The 20158-nt window shown below is 31.6% G+C and overlaps 2 protein-coding genes across 3 annotated transcripts; one reads left to right on the top strand and one right to left on the bottom strand.

Moving 5' to 3' along the window:
* Positions 1-1571: 1571 nt before the first annotated feature.
* LOC134282881 (hydroxylysine kinase-like) lies at positions 1572-5976 on the top strand. 2 transcript variants are annotated; one of them, XM_062765280.1, is made up of 5 exons: positions 1572-1945; positions 2201-2337; positions 2544-2639; positions 2876-2966; positions 5423-5976. In XM_062765280.1, the coding sequence occupies exons 1-5, from the start codon at positions 1633-1635 to the stop codon at positions 5887-5889; spliced, it is 1104 nt and encodes a 367-aa protein (XP_062621264.1). In that variant the 5' UTR covers positions 1572-1632; the 3' UTR covers positions 5890-5976. The 2 variants fall into 2 exon arrangements, with proteins under 2 accessions (XP_062621264.1, XP_062621263.1); XM_062765279.1 differs by having other exon boundaries at positions 2873-2966.
* LOC134282882 (protein PIF-like) lies at positions 5920-19338 on the bottom strand. The gene is made up of 10 exons (XM_062765282.1): positions 19245-19338; positions 18533-19075; positions 18082-18387; positions 17601-17948; positions 16975-17348; positions 15147-15351; positions 11939-12082; positions 8515-8603; positions 8160-8256; positions 5920-7173 (listed from the first exon to the last, which is right to left on the bottom strand). The coding sequence occupies exons 1-10, from the start codon at positions 19324-19326 to the stop codon at positions 6950-6952; spliced, it is 2412 nt and encodes an 803-aa protein (XP_062621266.1). The 5' UTR covers positions 19327-19338; the 3' UTR covers positions 5920-6949.
* Between the last annotated feature and the right edge of the window lie 820 nt (positions 19339-20158).

The raw sequence follows: 20158 nt of genomic DNA, 5'->3' as shown, positions 1-20158 counted from the left end.
TAAAAGTGAAATTCTTCAAAACTTGGTGATCGGTCACCAGCAAATATTATACATAATTCTGAATCTACAAACACATACAAACACGTCTAAGGTTGATATTAAATGGATACTGAAGCTCGTCAATGGTAACATCTATGTACTTTTCGGAGATCAATCTTCCTACATATATGTATTGTTGGAAATATTCCGCTGGACTCTAATTACACTCCTTTTTAAGCTGACCTGACTCTCTATATACCTTCGAGGAGGATTGATCAAAAACCTTCTACATGAGATGCAGCACTTGCTATGACCGTCAACAAGACGTACAGAGATATACACAAAGTTTTATCAATTAACAAGAGTGACTTCTATTAACATGTATGTTGATATTTCCCAGAAAACTCGAAAAAGATGACATCGAGTCTGTCAACTCTGTTTCATATTTTGATCTTTTCCTGACCGTAGATGATAAAGGTCAACAACCTGCTAGTATGACAAACGAGATGGTCAGTTTTTTTTACAGTCAATTTTCTTATTTAAGAAATTACTGTTTTCACCGGCAGGTATAGTGTATGTCTATTTAAGTATTACACTTGTCTTTGACATTGTCAAAGTTTAAACAAAATACATACTACTGACAAGTTGATTTTTACAGAAATTATAGCCACGCCAGTTAAAGTCAGTGTTTCTATGGTCGTTATGATAAGCTTGATAAAAAATATAACATTACTTGGTCGTACTTTGACTGATGTGTTTCATACCAGTTAGACATTTGTTTTCATATCAAATCTGTGTACCCAATCAATACACGGGGGTCACGACCCCGTATATAAAATATAGATTTTAATTTTTACATATATACAAGCATCATTATGTCTCCTGAAGTTTCATTAAACAAAAAAAAAAATGATTTTTCCATCAACCCCTGGTCCATTTGTTTAAGGGGTCGAGTAAAAGAATCCTTAAACGTCTTCCATATCGTCTCAGTTATCTGAAATTGAAAGAATATATATCAACTTCAATCTGATTAAATTGTGCCATCAAATCATATCAAAAAAAATAAAAGAGGTATAGATTTTCCTTATCTTCATTGTGTAATCCCATCATTTTCGCTAGATTCCATTGTCGATTTATTTTAAGTTTTTGCTTAATTCTGTACATTTTCAATAATAAAGTGTTTATGGAATAAACAGTCATTGCGAAAAGCTTTGAGATTAGATTAACAATAAAAAAAATTCATTTCCAGTGTATCGTTTATTCTCATGATCGTCTTTAATTTTCATTTCTCAGGAAGAATAAGGATTTTATAGAACTATTATAAAAGAACTTTAGTTTTTTTAAAACGATTTCTTTAAAAAAAATGTCTTTCCTGCAACTAGTCCTATATCACTGAATAAAATTTAATGATACTTTCACAGATTCTTTATAACATAATGCCATTGTGCACATCCTATTTTACGTTTTGATCTAACCCTTATATCGGGTCTTTCAGAACAAAACATGAACTTTTCCGGGGGTATCGTTTCCTCTCAGTACCTTACTTTACCTTTATTTCTTGTATGCGACGCCGTAGCTTAATATCAAGAAGGGACGAAAAGGTTATGGTTCCAGATTACTTTTTATCTAAAGTTTACAAAAAAATAATATAAAATGGATAAACGTCGACCAGAATTATCGAATCAAGAATTAAAACGCATATTACAAGTGAAATGTGGATGGAAAGTTCACAATATTGATCGTCTGGATTCCTTTGAGGACAGCAATTTTTTTGTTAAGTACGAGAACTCCTGTGGGTCACGTTTATATGAAGAAATGCAGGCAATGGTTAAACTTTCTCATCGCCGTAATTTTTGCCAACAGAAAGCAGAAAAGGAGAGGAAGGTTATGGAACATCTGAAGGATGATGGGTTTATCTGCACGCTATGCCTATCCTTTCCTGACGATAAATGGTTTCATGAAACAGGTAATCTGGTAATGTAATAAATTTAAATGTAATACGAAGTAAGGTGATGCATACGTAAAGAACATGTTCATCCAAAAAAGGGATAGTATTAAATATTTAGGTCCAATTAAAATACAAAAATATTTTTTAAATTAAAATAAACATTAGAAGCAGAATGTATATTATGCATATATTATCCCATGATTACATGTATATGATGTACATAACATATATTTTGCTAGTTTTATGAAACAAAAAAGGCATTTTTCCTCATAGATGATGGTCAGTTTGTAATTCGACTGTTCTCATTCATTCCTGGAAAACCTTTGAAGAATTGTTTACATAAGATTGACAGTAAACGTATGATCAAAGAGTTGGGAGGCTTTACCGGAAAACTCCATAAATCTTTAAAGGTGGATATGACAGAATAAAAAATCTACGCTATGTAAATATTTCATGGTCCCGACATAATTTACTGTGAAATTTTAATAGAAATAAAGATGATTATGTTATTGATGTTGAGAGAAACGTTGTTACAATTTTCAAGAAACTGATTTCCCGTAAATTTATATTTTATATTTGTTCGGATTATCAGCTTATATTTTATGATTAATTGTAGACAATTACAAAGGAAATTTCTCTTGAATCTCGACCAAACGACCCTTGGATTTTAGAAAATTCTACATGCCTACGAACTTTGTTAAAGGACATCAAAGTAAGATAAATCATGGCTTTATGAGATTTGCTTTATGTTCTCAGTCTTTCAAAAGTTGCTGTATGTACATCGATTTAAAAAATCTAAGGTTGTTGTTTCCTGGGGGAAATGAGCTGGAATGGAAAATATACCATAAATGAAAAACATATTAAACTCTTACAATACTCAGTCATGATTTTGTTTAGTCTTCCAATTTTCCAATATACATTGTAAGCAACTCTATTCATTCTCAGCAGATTTCTTCTGAAGAAAGAGACGATATTATTCTGAAAATACTTCAGAAATTTGAAGACAATGTAATGCCGTTGTTTAAAGAACTGCAGAAAGGTTTGTTCAAAATTCAAATTCAAAACATTATATAGATATGAAATATATACAAAAAACAATATATAAGGATTTTTACACGTGAAATAATAACACATAATAATAAGTAATAATACTTTATAATTTATAAATGTAGTGACCCGATTAGTGCAAAATGCACTAAGGATTTTTATGATAATGTTCATCTTAAAAAGTTATGAAATCATTGTACAATAATAATTTAATACAACATGACAAAATCCTAAAAAAAATTACAATGTACATAAATTTCACAGATTTAAAAATTTGGATGTTATTATGAATTTTTCTACATTTTTAAAATGTGTGTAAATTCTGTGAAAAACGTATTTTAGTTTGTTCTCATAAAAACTTAATGAAAAGAATTTTTAAATTGATTTGTTCGATATTTCGGTAAAAGAAAAACATACCAATAATGACTAATTAGAAGAAAATTTTAAGTTTTAAAAGTTGTCTTTATATATAAAAGTAAAACATGTGCGTGTTACTTGTACACTGTATATATTATATATATCCTTGTCAGAATCTGTACAAAAGTTTTTCGAATAATGGTAGTGAAAAAAATCACACATAAGCCAAAATAATGCAAGGATATTTTTTAAAATTTGAAAACTCACAGCCAAGTGTGTCATTACCCCAAATTATGCTGGTATAAACTGTTGTATACATGGCGAGTTTACATTGAATAGCATTATTGAATAGTTTTCTTGTGTGTAAGGGAACAAATTTTTTAATTTTGCAATACAACGTATATAATTTATATGTCAAAAAAATGCTAAATCAGTCAACATATTATAATCGTACAATTTACTGAAAACAAAGGACAGGTCCCAGAAGTTTTTCATGATATGGAACATTTTCAATTAATTTGTTTGAAGCATATAAAAAGCATGTAAATTTAAAATGCGATTTTCTTTCGTTATTTCTACCATGTTTTTTTTTTATTGGTATTTAACACCATTTGATTTTTGGAACACCAATTGCGGAAATACATTGATATTATAATTAACAAAAATAATTTTCAATTACCTTGTTATATACATGTACTCAATTTATGTATATAACTGCATAGTTTAATTAGTACTTTGGAGTCAACAGATGACGAAAATTCTGAGAATTTGAAAAAAAAAGTTGGTCTGTTACAATATTTACTAGGTATATATTATTTTCTGCATTCTGAAAAAAAATTGACTTCTAAAATATAGTGATATTCATCAGCTATTCAAGGAATCACTGTCTATAGTTCTCAGAGTGTTCCTGGAAAACCTTTGAAGAATTGTTTACACAAGATTGACAGTAAACGTATGATCAAAGAGTTATGCTTTACCGGAAAACTCCATGAATCCTTAAAGGTAAATGTCCCTGCCATAAAAAACCTACGCAATGTGAATATATATTTTTATTTTTACTATGAAATTTCAACAATCTTAAAAAAGAAAAAAATATTATGTTATTGATGATAGTAGATTTGAAATGCATGAAACTGATTTCCGTAAATTTATATTTCATATTTGCCACGCCCCATTATCGTCAAATTTTATATAAAATTGTAGACAATAAAAACAGGAAATTTCTAATGATTGTGTAGTCAAATATAAACTTTTATGAAATAAACAACAAAAGAATTTTAAATTATGATCAAAGCAATCTTGTTAACGTAAATTACATATGGGACCTAGATTTAGGTTGTCGGAAGCACAAACACGTGTATAGGCCCTAGGCCATTTCTCCGCCGCCATATTGAATGTAATGTTGCAGTTGATGAAACGGGAGTAGGTCAGAAAACCGATTTGTGTGGACTGTTACCATACTCAGTCATGATTTTGTTTAGTCTTCCAATTTTCCAATATACATTGTAGGAAGTTGAGTTGCTTACGAAGTCGGATGGTAATGACTGAGGAACGATGTCTGTATTAGATGATGGAGTGTGGCTGTGCCGATTTCTCCACGTGCTTCAGAAAGGCTGTTCACGGAAGTTGAGTTCTCGGCCTTGCTCATAGTGGACAGCGTTGCGTTAGGAACTTGCTTTTGTTACGAAGATAATTCATTATTTATTTTGTTTGTAAAAAGATATGTCAAATCTAATTACTGTAGTACTTAGTAAACAATTAAACAAAACATCTATTTTTTCTTCGGTGTATTTATACGCCACTCACATACATACAGGTTGACATATGACCTTTCAGTTGTGTTTCAATAGAGAAATATACATACCACAGGTATTACCAAGAAATTAACAAGGTAAATATTTTGTAGTGTTTATCAAAAAAAAAAAAATTGGAAAATTTAGGATAATATTTGTCCATTATTACACAGATAACAAAGTTTGTGAATGTTGATATTGTAGAACACCGCATAATTTACTGAATAAAAAATGTATTATTAATTATTTGTAAATATTTCTAGGAAGAATAATTAAAATATTTTTTTTTATTTTTCAGGCATTATTCATAATGATATTCATGATCTTAATATCATTGTAAATTACAAAGATGGAAATTTACATCCAATATATGACGCTGAGGATAATACTAAGAGGGAAACCAAGTTTGGACTAATAGACTTCAATGACATAGCGTATTCTCCTTATTTATTTGAAGTTGCCATGATCATAAGGGATTTAATGGTTGATGTCGAAGATGTTGATAGTATCGATATTGGAGGACATTTTCTGAATGGATACAAAGAATTCTGTCATATTTCTGATAAAGATTTACAATTATTGCCATACTGTATTCTGGTTGGCTTGTGCCAATATATTGTTGTTGGAGAAAGTGAATTCCAGAAACAACCAGATAATGAATATACTCGACTTGGTGCTGATAGTGCATGGTTAATGCTACAAAAACTTCAAAATGTTGCCGAAGAAGAAATGACAAGACAATGGAACAGAATCTTGAAATCCTGACATTTTATTTCATTAAAAAAATGAAATTTACAACGCATTGATAGTTCTAAAAAAGTACTTTTTGCTGTACAAATTATATTGAATGATTTAATTTAATAAAGCATTTTAGAATACATTTATGTGAATTTGAAAAGTAAGGTACTCTAAATAAGCTCATCTATTTATTCATTCCGAGAAAAAAGAATTTAAAAACCCTCATCCGAAACATATAAAGAAACTGGCATCACGAGATGCAACGTTTCTTGGCAAGAAAGGTCAGTATAGGATCAATAGAATCTTTGCTATTGAACTGCATTTGATCACTTACCCAGGAAATATAGATAAAACATTAACGAACAGAATGCATATCAAATAAATCATATTCATTTTATACATGAAATAAAAAGAGATAATGAACAGTATTCAAGATCAAAAGTACATTAAGCAATAGAAAATAGGAGCAGAGCAGACACGGACATCCTAAACATCAGAGGTTGGATCAGGTGTCATCGAGCAGTGAGCATCCCCTGCCGACCGGTTACACCCACCGTGTACTCTTTGTCATGATTGGGAAATAACGGAAAATTCGTCAGCAATTCAGTGCGTATATACATATGTAACAAACATATGTTCTGTTTTAAAAAGTAGTAGAAGACCTTCGAATTCTAAACTACTGCCTATAAGAATCGTTGAGATTCCTTTAACATTCATTACTTTGTATTTAATGTGAACAAGACTTGAGGATTGCCAACAAGACAAACGTTTAATTGAATTCATTTAAAATCCAGTATACCACTGATATAATGACATAATGTAACTATTAAGGTGTAATTAAACTCTAGGAAAGATAACTCGTTTGTTTTTGAAGTCATCAACTTCAAAATCATCGTGAAGTAAACTGTAAATATCATGGTTATATTTTTTTTATAAAGAAATAAAAAAAATAACACACATAAGTCAGCCATTAAAGCAATGAATGTTCCACATTGATAATGGGGTCATTTCTCTTTAATTAAAATGTTTTGTTTTTTGTAAGCGAGCTTTTTAAAAAAATATTTAAAAATTGTTCTTAAACGAGTGATTATTTTTCACAAATAAAAGAGTTTTGGTTTGTGCACTGTGTATCGTGCCACTTGTAGTCTGAAGGTTGGTACAGTATAAGACAATGTTGATTCCCGCCGCTATTATCCGGGTTATTAGGTCCATAGTTATTGTACGTGATGGGTTGTCCACTTCCGGACCAAATGAAGGAACCCTCTACTGCTACATCCGTTGCTCCGATCCAACTGTCGCGGGTTTCAAAAGCTATAACGATAATGTAAGTTAAAATATGATAAATTTTGTATGCTTGATTTCCTCAGATTCATGTTGAAGCAGAATATTCCTATTTATACATGATTTATGTAGGTATTCCAAAGAAAATCAATTTTAAAACAACACTAAAACCATTGTTTTTGTTGTTTTTTGTTGTTTTTTTTTCGGGGGGGGGGGGGTCGTAATGTGTATATGTATTTTAAATGTTATAGGGTTTAATCTATTTTAATACTATATATTCTTTAGCAAAAGACTTTGTAACTGCTATAGTTGTAAATTTATTTTTGTACCTATGAGATTTTTTTTTTTTTTTGCTAATTTCAAACCCCATGAACATATTGGAAATTTTTTCATTATATGTATGAATGTTAATCATTTGAATTCAACTATGTTTAATGCAAATATTTTAAACACGGTTCTTTAAACCAATTTTTGTAGAATTTTAAAATTGTTAGGGTTAAAATAAGTAATATATTACGAGTTTCCTCTTCATTTAATTTGCATCGCATATCCTATAGAAAAAAAATGTGTTTCAGTTTTTTCAATTTTATTATCAAATCATGAAATCATCTTTTACGAAGATTTCTTTTTTAATTGACCATTTGTCAGCCAATATATTTAAAAATATACAACATTATCCAATTTTATTTTATAAATTTGCTGATCGAAATAGATAAGCTTAAACATTGGACTTTTCTTAATAGCCAAATTTTAACAACATGGATAAAGGGTGTCTCTCAACCTTAAAAGGCGTCAAAAGGCCTAGAGTTAAATAACGCACTAAAACTTTATTCTTTTTAGCGTGTTAAAACAACAGAATACAAATTCAAATGAAAAAAAAACTTTCCCTAAAATTCAATCTGTGCTTAAAATAAACGGAATAGCAAATTGTAAAAGTGTATATATCATTTTTCCTTAATTATTTCATCCATTAAATTCTATGTTAGATAAAAAGAAGATTTATGTATTTTAATTACCCATCAATCCCCTGTTTCTGACATAATCTCTGATAAAAGTATCCTCCTCCAAGCTCGTTATTTCAACTAAATACCCTCCCTCTCCCTCACAAAAAGTCTGTCAAAATAAAATAATATTAATATTTAAGTAAGGAACTGTTTGAAACAAAATATTATTTCGAAATTGACTCTTAATAAAACAAAGAAAAACAATATTCTTTTCACTGGTATTTCAAACTGTAATTTTCGTTAATTTTAATTATTGATTCTTAACAATTATCTGATTATTGATGAACTATATTTGTACAAAATGAGGCATGAATATTTTTGACTAATAACAATAAAGAACGATGAATAAGGAATGAATAGATTATACTTTTCCGTTATTCCAAGTGCCATACGAGAGACTGAACAAATAGCAAGACTCTCCAAATTTCTCCCATCCTGCTTCACATACTCGAGGCTCTAAAATTAAATATCGATTTTATCCATTTTTTTTAGTACATGATTTTGTAAATTTGAGTGTTAGGTATAAATTTAGGTTGGATGCCTGCTAAATAATTAATATCATTTTAAAACAAGATATGTTTGTGTACACTGAAGCCCCCGTATGAAAGTTAAATGCAACGTTAATGTTTTTCAAATGCAACTTAAACTTAAGATCAAGCTTAGGGGTCAAAAATTGTTTGTACCTATGAAATATCTTGTAACAAAAATACACTTGTTGAATATTTAAGCCATTGCACCGGTTGTTTAAAAGTTAAAGCCAATGTTAAAGTTAAAATAAAAGAGAACAACCTCCAAGTTATGGGTAGCGAATTTAAAAGGTTTTCAAAATTACGTCAAGGTCAACCGATCAATATATATGATACTACAGGCAAAAAATGTCACAAAAATTTGTCTTTTAACTTTTAAAAGGCGTGACTTTTGCTATAGAAAACGAATGTCACGTAAACAATCATGGATGTCAAATATGTTCGTACACAAAAAATAGATTTGTCAAAAAGAATAAACATGTGAATTAAGACAGCAATATGCATAACTCCAATAAATCAAAAGTTGTGAGCAAGGGTAAGTTTTTATTAAAAAAAGAGCCGTGTTAATCCCACTGAATCTCAAGGGGCATAAAATATAATCTGATAATAGTCTCATTACTTTAAAAGGTATGCTGATGTATCAAGCTTAAACATATTAAAAAGAAGATGAGCATCCATGAATATTCTTTTATCCTAACCTATATGGCAACTTGCAAAAAGCAAGTACAACGAAATTAAAGATTTTTGTATTAAATGAAGTTAAATCTGATTACTGAAGATTAAGAGTGCAAAGAGTTCCATCTTTTAATTGGAATCTTCTTGACGTCGCCATACTGCATCTAAATTAACCAATTTTCTTTCCATTTTCACGAGATTAAGAACTTAACATTTTTCATTATGTGTAGAAGATCAACATAATGTCGGCTGGAATTAAAAATATGCCTTCGTATATTAGTTTATATTTTTTTCTAAATGAATTCTCGAAGGCTTACGTATCAAAATATTCTAAATTTCAGTTTTTTATTACATAATAGAAAACAAACGAAAGTCAAAAAACAATCATTTCAAAACTTAATACATGTGAACCATTTTACTTCTCAAAAACAAAATAATCAAATACATCCAAATAAAATTTATAAATAATACAAAACTATGAAAAGGGTAAAAACATGGGACACCTGGAAATCCAAGACGTGAGATCAGGTGTTAGGGGGAGAGAGCATCCCTTGTCAACTAGTCAAACCATGTGTTGATAAGATAGACAGGTCATTTCGTAGTCAATATCAGTATAAACATAAAAATCTAACAATAGGGATGAAAGAAGTCAGCAGCCAAAATACTACCTAAGGAAAGGTTTTATTACGTAGCTAATAAATAGTCTATTTTAAAAAATTCAGTCGTTTGTAATAAATAGTGCCATGGGAAATTAAATTTATGTCGGATTAAAAATTACAGTGTTGGCTATTTCTGTCACATTTCAAGTCCATGAAAATTTTTAAATTTCAACCTTTTATATGAACACTTTACCTGAAAAAAAAAACTTTTTAATTTATTGTGATAACATTTTTTTAATAAAATGACTTATAAAAATTGTTTTTTTAATAGTTATTGCCATCTTTAATCAGCACATGTTCACATTCCTTCTTCGATGGCCGCCATTTTGGAAACGGAAGTAGACTAAATGCCTGACTTTATTCCGTAATTTATTTCCCCCAGGATAAATAGTATGTTATATTCAGCAAAAAATTTTTTTGTTTTATTTGTTTCTTTAATATGGTTATGTATTTCATACTGTTTGTGACAATTCTCAAATCAATGGTCCTGTTACTTTGATGCATTTCACCAAACAAATTGTCACACACAAGCTAATAGTTAAATAATTAAAATCTAACCTTGGAAAAAATTGCAAACAATTATAATTATCGATAACATTGTAATTTAACACATCATCATAACTGTATTAAAACATTTTTATGTGCCAAGAACACAGATGAATGTTGAAATCCCCTCATAAAAGTGTCATACAGTGTAAACAAAGGCTTCAATGGGGTTTAACCAGCCGTGTAATTATGTCGGATAACACAGGTGAAACTGCAATGCAATTAATACTGTGTTTAACCAATAAATAACTTTTTCTATGTAATATAAAGATATTTTTGGGAATAAAGATTTACGTCGGAAGTGCCAGTGTGCCGGATTGCACAGTGGTCGGATTGGACAGTGGGCACTGTAGTAGAAAATTTTTAAATAACCTTTTATATGAACAACTGAAAAAAAAAATGTTAATTTGTCTTCAATGTTTAATTGACTTTTGAGAAAGTTATTTTTTTCACTTTGACATTCACATAACAATAGGTTGTTTAACACATCTAAGGTGTAATTTTTATACACCGATAACGTTGAAATGCAACCAAAGCTCACTGAGATGGAAATGTAAAAAAAAAAAAAGGAAATTTAAAAAAAACACACAGCCAATCAGTAAATAACTGAATGTACTGGGCCAGGTTTCCAGTTCTCCATCTTTTGATTTATCTTTTTTAAAAGTTAATTTGTTTTCAAACAGAAAGTTATTTTAAACTACGAAAGGTTAATTAACTTTAAACATCCTAGCAAATTATGAAAATCAAACAAAACATGAACATCAAAGAATCCAGATATATTTTAGGAAAACCAATTAAGAAAAATTTTGTTTCATTGGTAAAACAACTCCAACAAAATTATTTGACCAATGTGTGTGTGAAAGAAAAATATATCATTAATTTGTGTGCATGTCTAATGTATTTGATTTTATCCCTTCAAAAATGTGTATAACCTTCTTGCAAGGAACACCTTACATGTACATTGTTAAAGTGTTTACATTTTTACTGTCATCAATTTCAAAAAAGAAATTTAGAATTGTATTCTTCTAATTTTTTTAACAGTTAGTAGGAAATGCATTGGAAATGCATTATATCTTTGTGCTATACAGTTTCTCTTTATCATTAAGTGGTTGAAAAAGAAGGAGACTATTTTTAATGACTTCTGATTATGTTCATTTTTTTTTTTAAAAGAAAAAAATTAATTGCAATCATGAGTAATACTTTTTTCTTCCATAGAGATTAATTAGAAGAATAACTTATTCAATAATTCATAATATATGTAACAATATAGAACATGATGTACTTTGGAATTTTGGCTTTGCATTTACATGTACCTTTTTAATTATTTAAATTTAATATTAAAAACAATAATTTGATAGTAAGAAATAAAAATTGTAAAACTTACCAGTTCTCTTAATAAAATACCTCCAGTCATTGCCATTTCCAGGTGGAGCGCCTGGACTTTCGATGGTTGTTAACAACTGAACCTGTTTAGTTTTACCGTTAAATAAGAAGCTTTTGCAGTCTTTATCGCCGCTACAAAGAACACCGCCGTAAACAGCTGTGAAAGATCCCAAAAATGTAGAAGGATTCAAAAGATGAGAAAAATCCCCTTCTAACTTATAATAACTTTCATTTCTTATGCTTAATCCAGTTCCAATACCAAAGTTTCCTATCCGCAGAGAAAACCACAATAATAAGACCTCGGTCCAACTTTCCAAGAAACAACCGTTTGACATCTTGTTGAAAATTTGACAAATCCAAAGGTGAAGTGGAAGCTTTGTTTAGCTTGACAGAAAAACTACGGAAAAAATCGTAATTTTTGCTTCCATTCTCCTCTTCAAACTCATTTTACTGACTGATGACGCGGCGGAGGTTTTATCACTACTTCCCTATCTGTTTTATCCTACTTTGACTTACAATTAATTAATTTGAACAAAGATCATTTTACATCATTAAAATTCTATATCTGTATAGTAGCTATGGTTATAAAGTACTAATCAATAGATAACTATGAGAGCCTTGTTTCATAGTTCTGAAATATATTCTAGCGTTTGCTAGTTAAAAGTTTAATTTTATCGACATAAAGCCATTATGATTATTTACCAATAGGGGTTGACAGGAAATTGGTAATTATAGACCTTGTCTTGGTACAATACCCCAGAGACAGAATTCAACAAATGTAAAATTACAATGATTTGCAGTTTTATTGTTACTGTAAATAACTCTATATCTAATATCCATATAAGAATGACATTGCATTGAAATTTGAACATATATTTTTAAAATATTTTTACATAATATGAAAGTGTGTAGCTACAGAGAAATCAAGCCATAATAGGGAGTAACGCATAATCTCTTTAGGAGCATTAAGTCAAGTTATGTTTGTGGACGTGAATTTTTCCTTTGAAGCCATTTTAAGTCATATGTTGAAAAGATGAACATAGGGAACAGTGACAGATCTAAAATATTTACATGTATCAACAAATCTTTTATGAGAGTATAAACACAAACAACAAGAAATTCCTGAGGTAGGATCAGGTGAATAGGAGAAGTAGGCATTCCCTGTTCACCAGTATAACCCACCTGAGCCTTTTAACAAATACATAAGATCCAAGTGATGACTTTTTAGCTCACCTGAGCCAAAGGCTCAAGTGAGCTTTTTTAATCACAATTTGTCCGTTGTCTGTCGTCGTCGTTGTCGTCGTCGTTGTAAACTTTTTACATTTTCGACTTCTTCTCAAGAACCGCTCGGCCAATTTCAACCAAACTTGCCACAAAGCATTCTTGGGTAAAGGGGATTTAATTTTGTTCAAATAAAGGGCCACGCTCTCATTCAAGGGGAGATAATTGGGAATTAATGAAAATTTGGTGGTATGTTTTAAAAATCTTCTTCTCAAGAACCACTGTACCAGGAAAGATGAAACTTATGGGAAAACATCCTCAGGTAGTGTAGATTCAAGTTTGTTCAAATCATGACCCCCTGGGGTAGGGCGGGGCCACAATGGCCGACCAAAGTTTTACATAGAAATATATAGGAAAATTCTTTAAAAATCTTCTTCTCAAGAATAACAAAGCCATAATTGATCATATTTATATGGAAACATCCTCAGGTAGTGTAGATTCAAGTTTGTTCACATGACCCCCGGGGGTAGGACGGGGCCACAATGGCCGACCAAAGTTTTACATAGAAATATATAGGAAAATTCTTTAAAAATCTTCTTCTCAAGAATAACAACGCCATAATTGCTCATATTTATACGGAAGCATCCTCAGGTAGTGTAGATTCAAATTTGTTCAAATTGTGACTCCCGGTGGTAGGGCGGGGCCACAATGGCCGACCAAAGTTTTACATAGAAATATATAGGAAAATTCTTTAAAAATTCTCTTCTCAAGAATAACAAAGCCATAATTGCTCATATTTATATGGAAGCATTCTCAGGTAGTGTAGATTCAAATTTGTTCAAATTATGACTCCCGGGGGTAGGACGGGGCCACAATGGCCGACCAAAGTTTTACATAGAAATATATAGGAAAATTCTTTAAAAATCTTCTTCTCAAGAATAAAAAAGCCATAATTGATCATATTTATATGGAAGCATCCTCAGGTAGTGTAGATTCAAGTTTGTTCAAATCATGACCCCCGGGGGTAGGGCGGGGCCACAATGGCCGACCAAAGTTTTACATAGAAATATATAGGAAAATTCTTTAAAAATCTTCTTCTCAAGAATAACAAAGCCATAATTGATCATATTTATATGAAAGCATCTTCAGGTAGTGTAGATTCAAGTTTGTTCAAATTATGACCCGCGGGGGTAGGGCGGGGCCACAATGGCCGACCAAAGTTTTACATAGAAATGTTTAGGAAAATTCCTTAAAAATCTTCTTCTCAAGAATAACAAAGCCATAATTGATCATATTGGTATGGAAGCATCCTCAGGTAGTGAGGATTCAAGTTTGTTCAAATCATGACCCCCGGTGGTAGGGCTGGGCCACAATGGCCAATCAAAGTTTTACATAGACATATATAGGAAAATTCTTTAAAAATCATCTTATCAAGAATAGCAAAGCCATGATTGGTCTTAGGACTACTTTTGGATTTAAACTATTCAATAATAAACCAATTTCTACTTTTTCCTAGCCAGTGCTCGGCAAAATTGTACATTTGTTCGCTGTTCTGGCCTAGTGTGAATGCTTTTTTTTACTAACTACTCTAATGGAAAACTATGACTTTCTTGCTATCATGTCAAGAATTGCATATACATGTATATTGAACAAATAACAATAGACCGAAAATGTTTTCAACTTTTTATTACAAAATAATAAATAAGCATATTTGAACATCTAAAATACAAAAATGTAAATGATTTAAATTATTGCACAGAACATGAAAACACACATATGGACTACTCTAAAATGTCATATGATTTTAAAAAAAACTACTTGTAAAAAATACACAATGCATGTAAGTTTTAACATAGACGATTGAGATACATATAAATATTGCACAAACTCTTAATAGAGGTATAAAGCTTCACAGCTACATTATAAAAAGTCACTTATTGCAGAGAATATTTGTATCACAGCTGTTTATAAATTGATTGGATTTCACTATAGGTACCGAGGTCTACAAAGAAACACTGTGACGTAATCCATGTATCCCCTGAAGTTCTGGAGTCCTCTACCGTAGCCGATGTGTAAAGCAGCTTGTGATCGTTTGATGGGTCCATATGCCCAAGTTTCCATTCCTATACCGTTTACTTTGCCCTCCAGAGATTTTGTGTCGTGCATGTAATAGACTTCATTCCAATTTCCACGCTGCAATATATAATATAGAGATGTGAGATTTATCATTTTTATTTAATTTTTTGCGCTGAAATTGTTAGATATCTAAAAAATCATCGCATAATGTATATTAATTCAATACTCTAACGGGTGTTACATTGATAACAAATACGAGTTGATGAAAAAGTGAGGACCAGTACGTTTTTAACTGTAAAAAGACACCTTCAAAACAATTAAATACTTGAGGAGAAGTATCTTTCATTCTACATTGTATGAATGGATGTGTACTATATATGCGATATTTGAATAACCGCAAAAACAATTTAAAAAAACAAGAATTCACCTTCAAAATAATTATTAAAATTATACATGTATACTGAAGGAAATAAAATACATGTATGTCAATATGCATATAAAGATTTGATTGCTTATTCTTTATTATGTGTATAGAAGATTTTTTCATATGGAATATTTATCACACTGTAATGATGATTTTATAACCTCATAAATTTTTCATTTCACATGCTGAATACTATCATTTAGTAAAAAAAAAAGTATTTAAAAAAAAGGAAAAAAAAAGAACGGTCCATCCGAGATTCGATCCCGGGACCTTTCACATTTGAAGCGAGCGACATAACCACAAAAACAATTATATGCATGATATATTCATGTTTTCATGTTCGGTTACACAATCCATGGTGTTTGATTTATTTAGCCTTTATTAAACAGTTCTAATAGATGTAATAAGAACATAAAGTCCGCCGAGAACCTGTTTTATACGCAATAACTCTCCTCATGCCCCTGCGCTAAAAATAGCGACATGTAATACTATAAATACTAATAACAAACGGGGCGCAGAGGGGCGAGAGACGTAGGGAGTTTTGGTATAAAATTACATTGCATCAGAAAACAAATAGTGTTACACACAGACAGAATGTATAAATTTACGACCTTGAACTTTGACCTTTTGACCTCAAAATCAATAGGGGTCTTCTTTAGGCCACAGGGAGTTGTTATGTAAAATTTCATTGCAATAGCTCAAATGGTTCTAGAGATATCGTGTGGAAATTGTTTTAACAGAAATTTGCTTATTTATGACCTTGACCTTGACCTTTGACCTTTTGACCTCAAAATCAATAGGGGTCTTCTTTAGTCCATAGGGAGTTGCTATGCTAAATTTCATTGCAAAAGCTCAAAGGGTTCTCGTATCGTGTGGAAACGAAAGCGTTACAGACAGACAGAAAGACGGACGGACGGACGGACTGATTTTTCAAGCGGGGGACAAATATAAACATAATTGATTGCTAACGATTAAACAGTTTCATAGGAGTGTGAAAACACATAGTTTTTCTTTGCTCCTTCGTGCGCAATGTCCTGCAAGGGTCTAGAAGATACAAAATTGATAATGTACAGTGAAACTAGACAATGTAACATGACGTAAATGTAGACAATGAAACCTAATTATGAGCAAAATTACGTAAAAATTTCAGAGAGAGAAAAGCATCCTCAATTTTCTGATCGCCGTCGACTGTGAAACAAAATTTTACTGAAGATTATGTATGAAATTTCATTATTGTTGCTGAAGAAATTATGCAGTGGCAAGGGCACCACAATAAACCGACTCACGAAGAACTCTGGACATAAGACACAACCTACCTTAGCTGGAAGGTGAAATGTAGTCACTCGGTCGATCGTCTTATTCTTCATATCAACTTCCGTTTTTGCCATGAAGTGAAGATTGTCTCTACTTTTCAGTAACATCATAGTTGCTGGATTATCGCAGCAGTCGCCATTACTGAACAAAGCATGAAGTCCGGATGACCTTGGGTCGTCTAAATATCTCATTTTGACAACTAAGTCTGTATAAAAGTCGATGTTAGCAAAGCGATTAATGATGAGACGAGCGCTTCCGTTGAAGTACCCCAAACCGTTTCCAATGATTCTGACACCTTGATTTTCCACATAAATGTTCTTTCCGGAATAATCCTTGGCATCACTGCTAAATGGTATGAATAGCTCTGCTTTGCACTCTGAAATATTTTTAAATATAGTTTTACACCTATGATCTATCATTCTTTGGCCATGGTTACTTAGACCAATATAACGATTTTTTTATTGTCTCTTACATGATTATATTTTCATATTTTTTTCTCAAATAACATTATATATGTACTTCAGTTCGAGTAACTTTATTCAAACACCTAATGAAAGGATACGTTTTCATAAATACTCAGGTTCAAAAACTGCTATTATTCATTTCATAAATATAGAAACAATCTTACCTCTTCCAGGTAAAAAGGAGGCATGCAGAGAACACTGACAAGTGTTTGGATCATACTGGGTTCCAGGAGCACAAGGCATTTTTAACCATCCTAAGCCATTGACAAATTGTTCGAAATATCTAGGCTCATTAAAGATCATCCTAGTGTCACAGGGACCTTCTTGGTGGAAAGTTGGTGGACATGGGTCAGTACATCTCGGGTCTTTTTTGCAGCCAACGTATGGAACGTATCGGAAACCCTCCAGACAACACGTCGCTGTCGCCTTTCCGAAGTTACAAGCCCAATGAGCCCTACAGTTCCCTGTATTACTGTACGCATACGACGTGATTCGTGGTTTACCACATTTATCTGTAAATAATTAAAAGAATTGTGATGAAATAGCAATCATATCAAGGAAATTATTTAATCGTTTCTTGTAATTTCCGTAAAATAAGCTTATTCATTCTGTAAAGCATGGCATGTTATGAAAACTGAATCATACCTTTCTCACAGGGAACTTGTTCTGATGGCCGACAAGTGAGTACACTCTGATCCCAGTATTGACCAAACGGACACTGTCTGTAAGCCATTCGGACTTGTCCATTTGATCCGAAATAACATTGTGTGAATTTATCACAGTCATCAGGGTGAGGGTTGAAACCGATGCCATTCAGCATCTTACAATCATCACATGGTCCCTTTGAAGGCGCCATTGTTGGTGGCATAGGAGGAGTGGCGCCCTCTGGTGTGGTGGTTGGGATGGTTGTGGTTGGTGGTGCAGGTGTGGTGGTGGTAGTAGTGGTGGTAGCTAGATGTGGAAGATTAGTTTTATATTAATCTCAAGAATTACGCAATGCAACGGTCACTTTTCATATACTTTAAATACATGTATCTTTCAAGAACAATGGTGTATGTGTGTTGAGCATTTTAAATCGTATGTGAAATAAACTTACTTGGACACACAAGCTGCACAACATCTTGTATTCTGGAAGCTAACTGGCCAAACGACTGAACCGAAAGTACATTTTCTTTAGACGAAGCGATGCCTTTGAGTTCATCCACATCTATGTTATCTGTTACTCCAACTGTATACATATTTATTCCTATGTCTTTAGCTATTCTAGCCTCTCTCGCTGCCTCACCGGGGGGTTTTGATCTGCCATCAGTAATGACAACTCCTATTTGTGGCACACCAGTTCTGTTGGCCACTTGAAATATTTCTGTAATGGTCCTAATTGCAAGAGCCGTATTAGTACCCTCTTGAGGATGAGGTAAATTCATGGCATGCTCTTTAAGATAGTCTCTATCGAAGGAAGGTTCCACCATTGTAGCTAAGGAACTACTGTAAACAAGCATACCCATCCGGCCATTTCCTTCTCCAATATTTAGCTGGTCCACAAGATCAACTATGGATTTCTTTAATAATTGGAAATCTTTATAAGAAATACTGTCTGATCCGTCTATAGCGAAATAGATGTCGAATGGTTTTACACAATCTGAAAATGCGGTGGATTTCAAAGATTATACAATGCAATAAAATTTCAAGATCAAAGGCTTTATGTGATATTGATTACGGTATTTTTGAAATATTTAAATTTAAACAATAAAAGTATCTCAAATTGATTTGTATGACGAAAATAATATTTTTTCCACATACACACACACCTGTACCAATCACATTATTATTTGCCAAGATTGTATCTGGAAGATGAAAAAGAAAAAATATCCAAACAGTTGTCCCGAGCATTCTTCTTTTTTTACTAGCTCAATATATTTCTGTATATGAATGGATGATAAATAGCAATATATACCCCAGAGATTCCGGTTTCCTGGTTGATTTTGTCAAAACCGCGACCCTTCAATGACGTAAGAACTAATGAAGTCAGTGATCGTTTCTAGTCACCAACAAAAGTTTTGATTAGACGGCGTGCCATAGTCTTCTCCACAAAAAACAAAGGGACAATTTTGTACCAAAATAGCATTACGTAGGTTGTTATTTCAAACCACTATTCCTTATATTAAGCAAAGGGAAATTTAAACTGCTGTGCACGTAATACTTGAATATAAGGTTAAAAGACTTTTTATTGTCTAAATGAAACATTAAAATTACGTCCTTAATTGTAGTGTAACTTAATTATCCTTTGACCAATATGAAATTTAGCATGCGTATCATTTGCAAATCCATTTGTAGGAGCATAGTTTGTTGAAATAATCCATTTATCATGGACAAATATGTTTATGATGAAGTTATGAAATATGTATTGTATTTTTTTTTTAATGAATTTATAATTGTTGCAACAAAAGTGAGAATAACTTGTAATTATTAGTTCCATGTTGACTGCATCGTGTGTGATCAACGTTCATCATAACATGACAGTATTGTGTCGAGTAATAAATAACTGTCACTTTTTATTACATCTTTGGATTGACGGATGTCTATTTAACTCATTAGCAAACGACGGCTTCTCTATTTTTATTATATGAAAATAATCTAATATGTTTATTCAAACTAATATTTGACAATTAGTATTTATCATACAGTGATAGTTTGCTACGTTTCATCATACTCCAATTGAAAT

This window comes from Saccostrea cucullata, unplaced genomic scaffold (genome assembly GCF_032062105.1).
Source record: "Saccostrea cucullata isolate Sc308-1 unplaced genomic scaffold, CSIRO_AGI_Scuc_v1 ctg406, whole genome shotgun sequence".
In the NCBI taxonomy this organism is placed as follows: Eukaryota; Metazoa; Mollusca; class Bivalvia; order Ostreida; family Ostreidae; genus Saccostrea; species Saccostrea cuccullata.
Note: the sequence above shows the minus strand (reverse complement) of the source record. Positions and strands in the feature narration are given on the sequence as shown.

What these genes read in the sequence shown, in the direction of transcription:
- LOC134282881 (XM_062765279.1), top strand. Translation starts at nt 1,633, where the DNA reads ATGGATAAACGTCGACCAGAATTATCGAATCAAGAATTAAAACGCATA. An exon ending in CTTTGTTAAAGGACATCAAA is followed by an intron (nt 2,640 to 2,872) that starts GTAAGATAAATC and finishes ATTCATTCTCAG; the next exon opens with CAGATTTCTTCTGAAGAAAG. An exon ending in GTTTAAAGAACTGCAGAAAG is followed by an intron (nt 2,967 to 5,422) that starts GTTTGTTCAAAA and finishes TTTATTTTTCAG; the next exon opens with GCATTATTCATAATGATATT.
- LOC134282882 (XM_062765282.1), bottom strand. Translation starts at nt 19,326, where the DNA reads ATGCTCGGGACAACTGTTTGGATATTTTTTCTTTTTCATCTTCCAGAT. An exon ending in ACAAGTTCCCTGTGAGAAAG is followed by an intron (nt 17,949 to 18,081) that starts GTATGATTCAGT and finishes AATTATTTACAG; the next exon opens with ATAAATGTGGTAAACCACGA. An exon ending in CATTTCACCTTCCAGCTAAG is followed by an intron (nt 15,352 to 16,974) that starts GTAGGTTGTGTC and finishes TATATATTGCAG; the next exon opens with CGTGGAAATTGGAATGAAGT.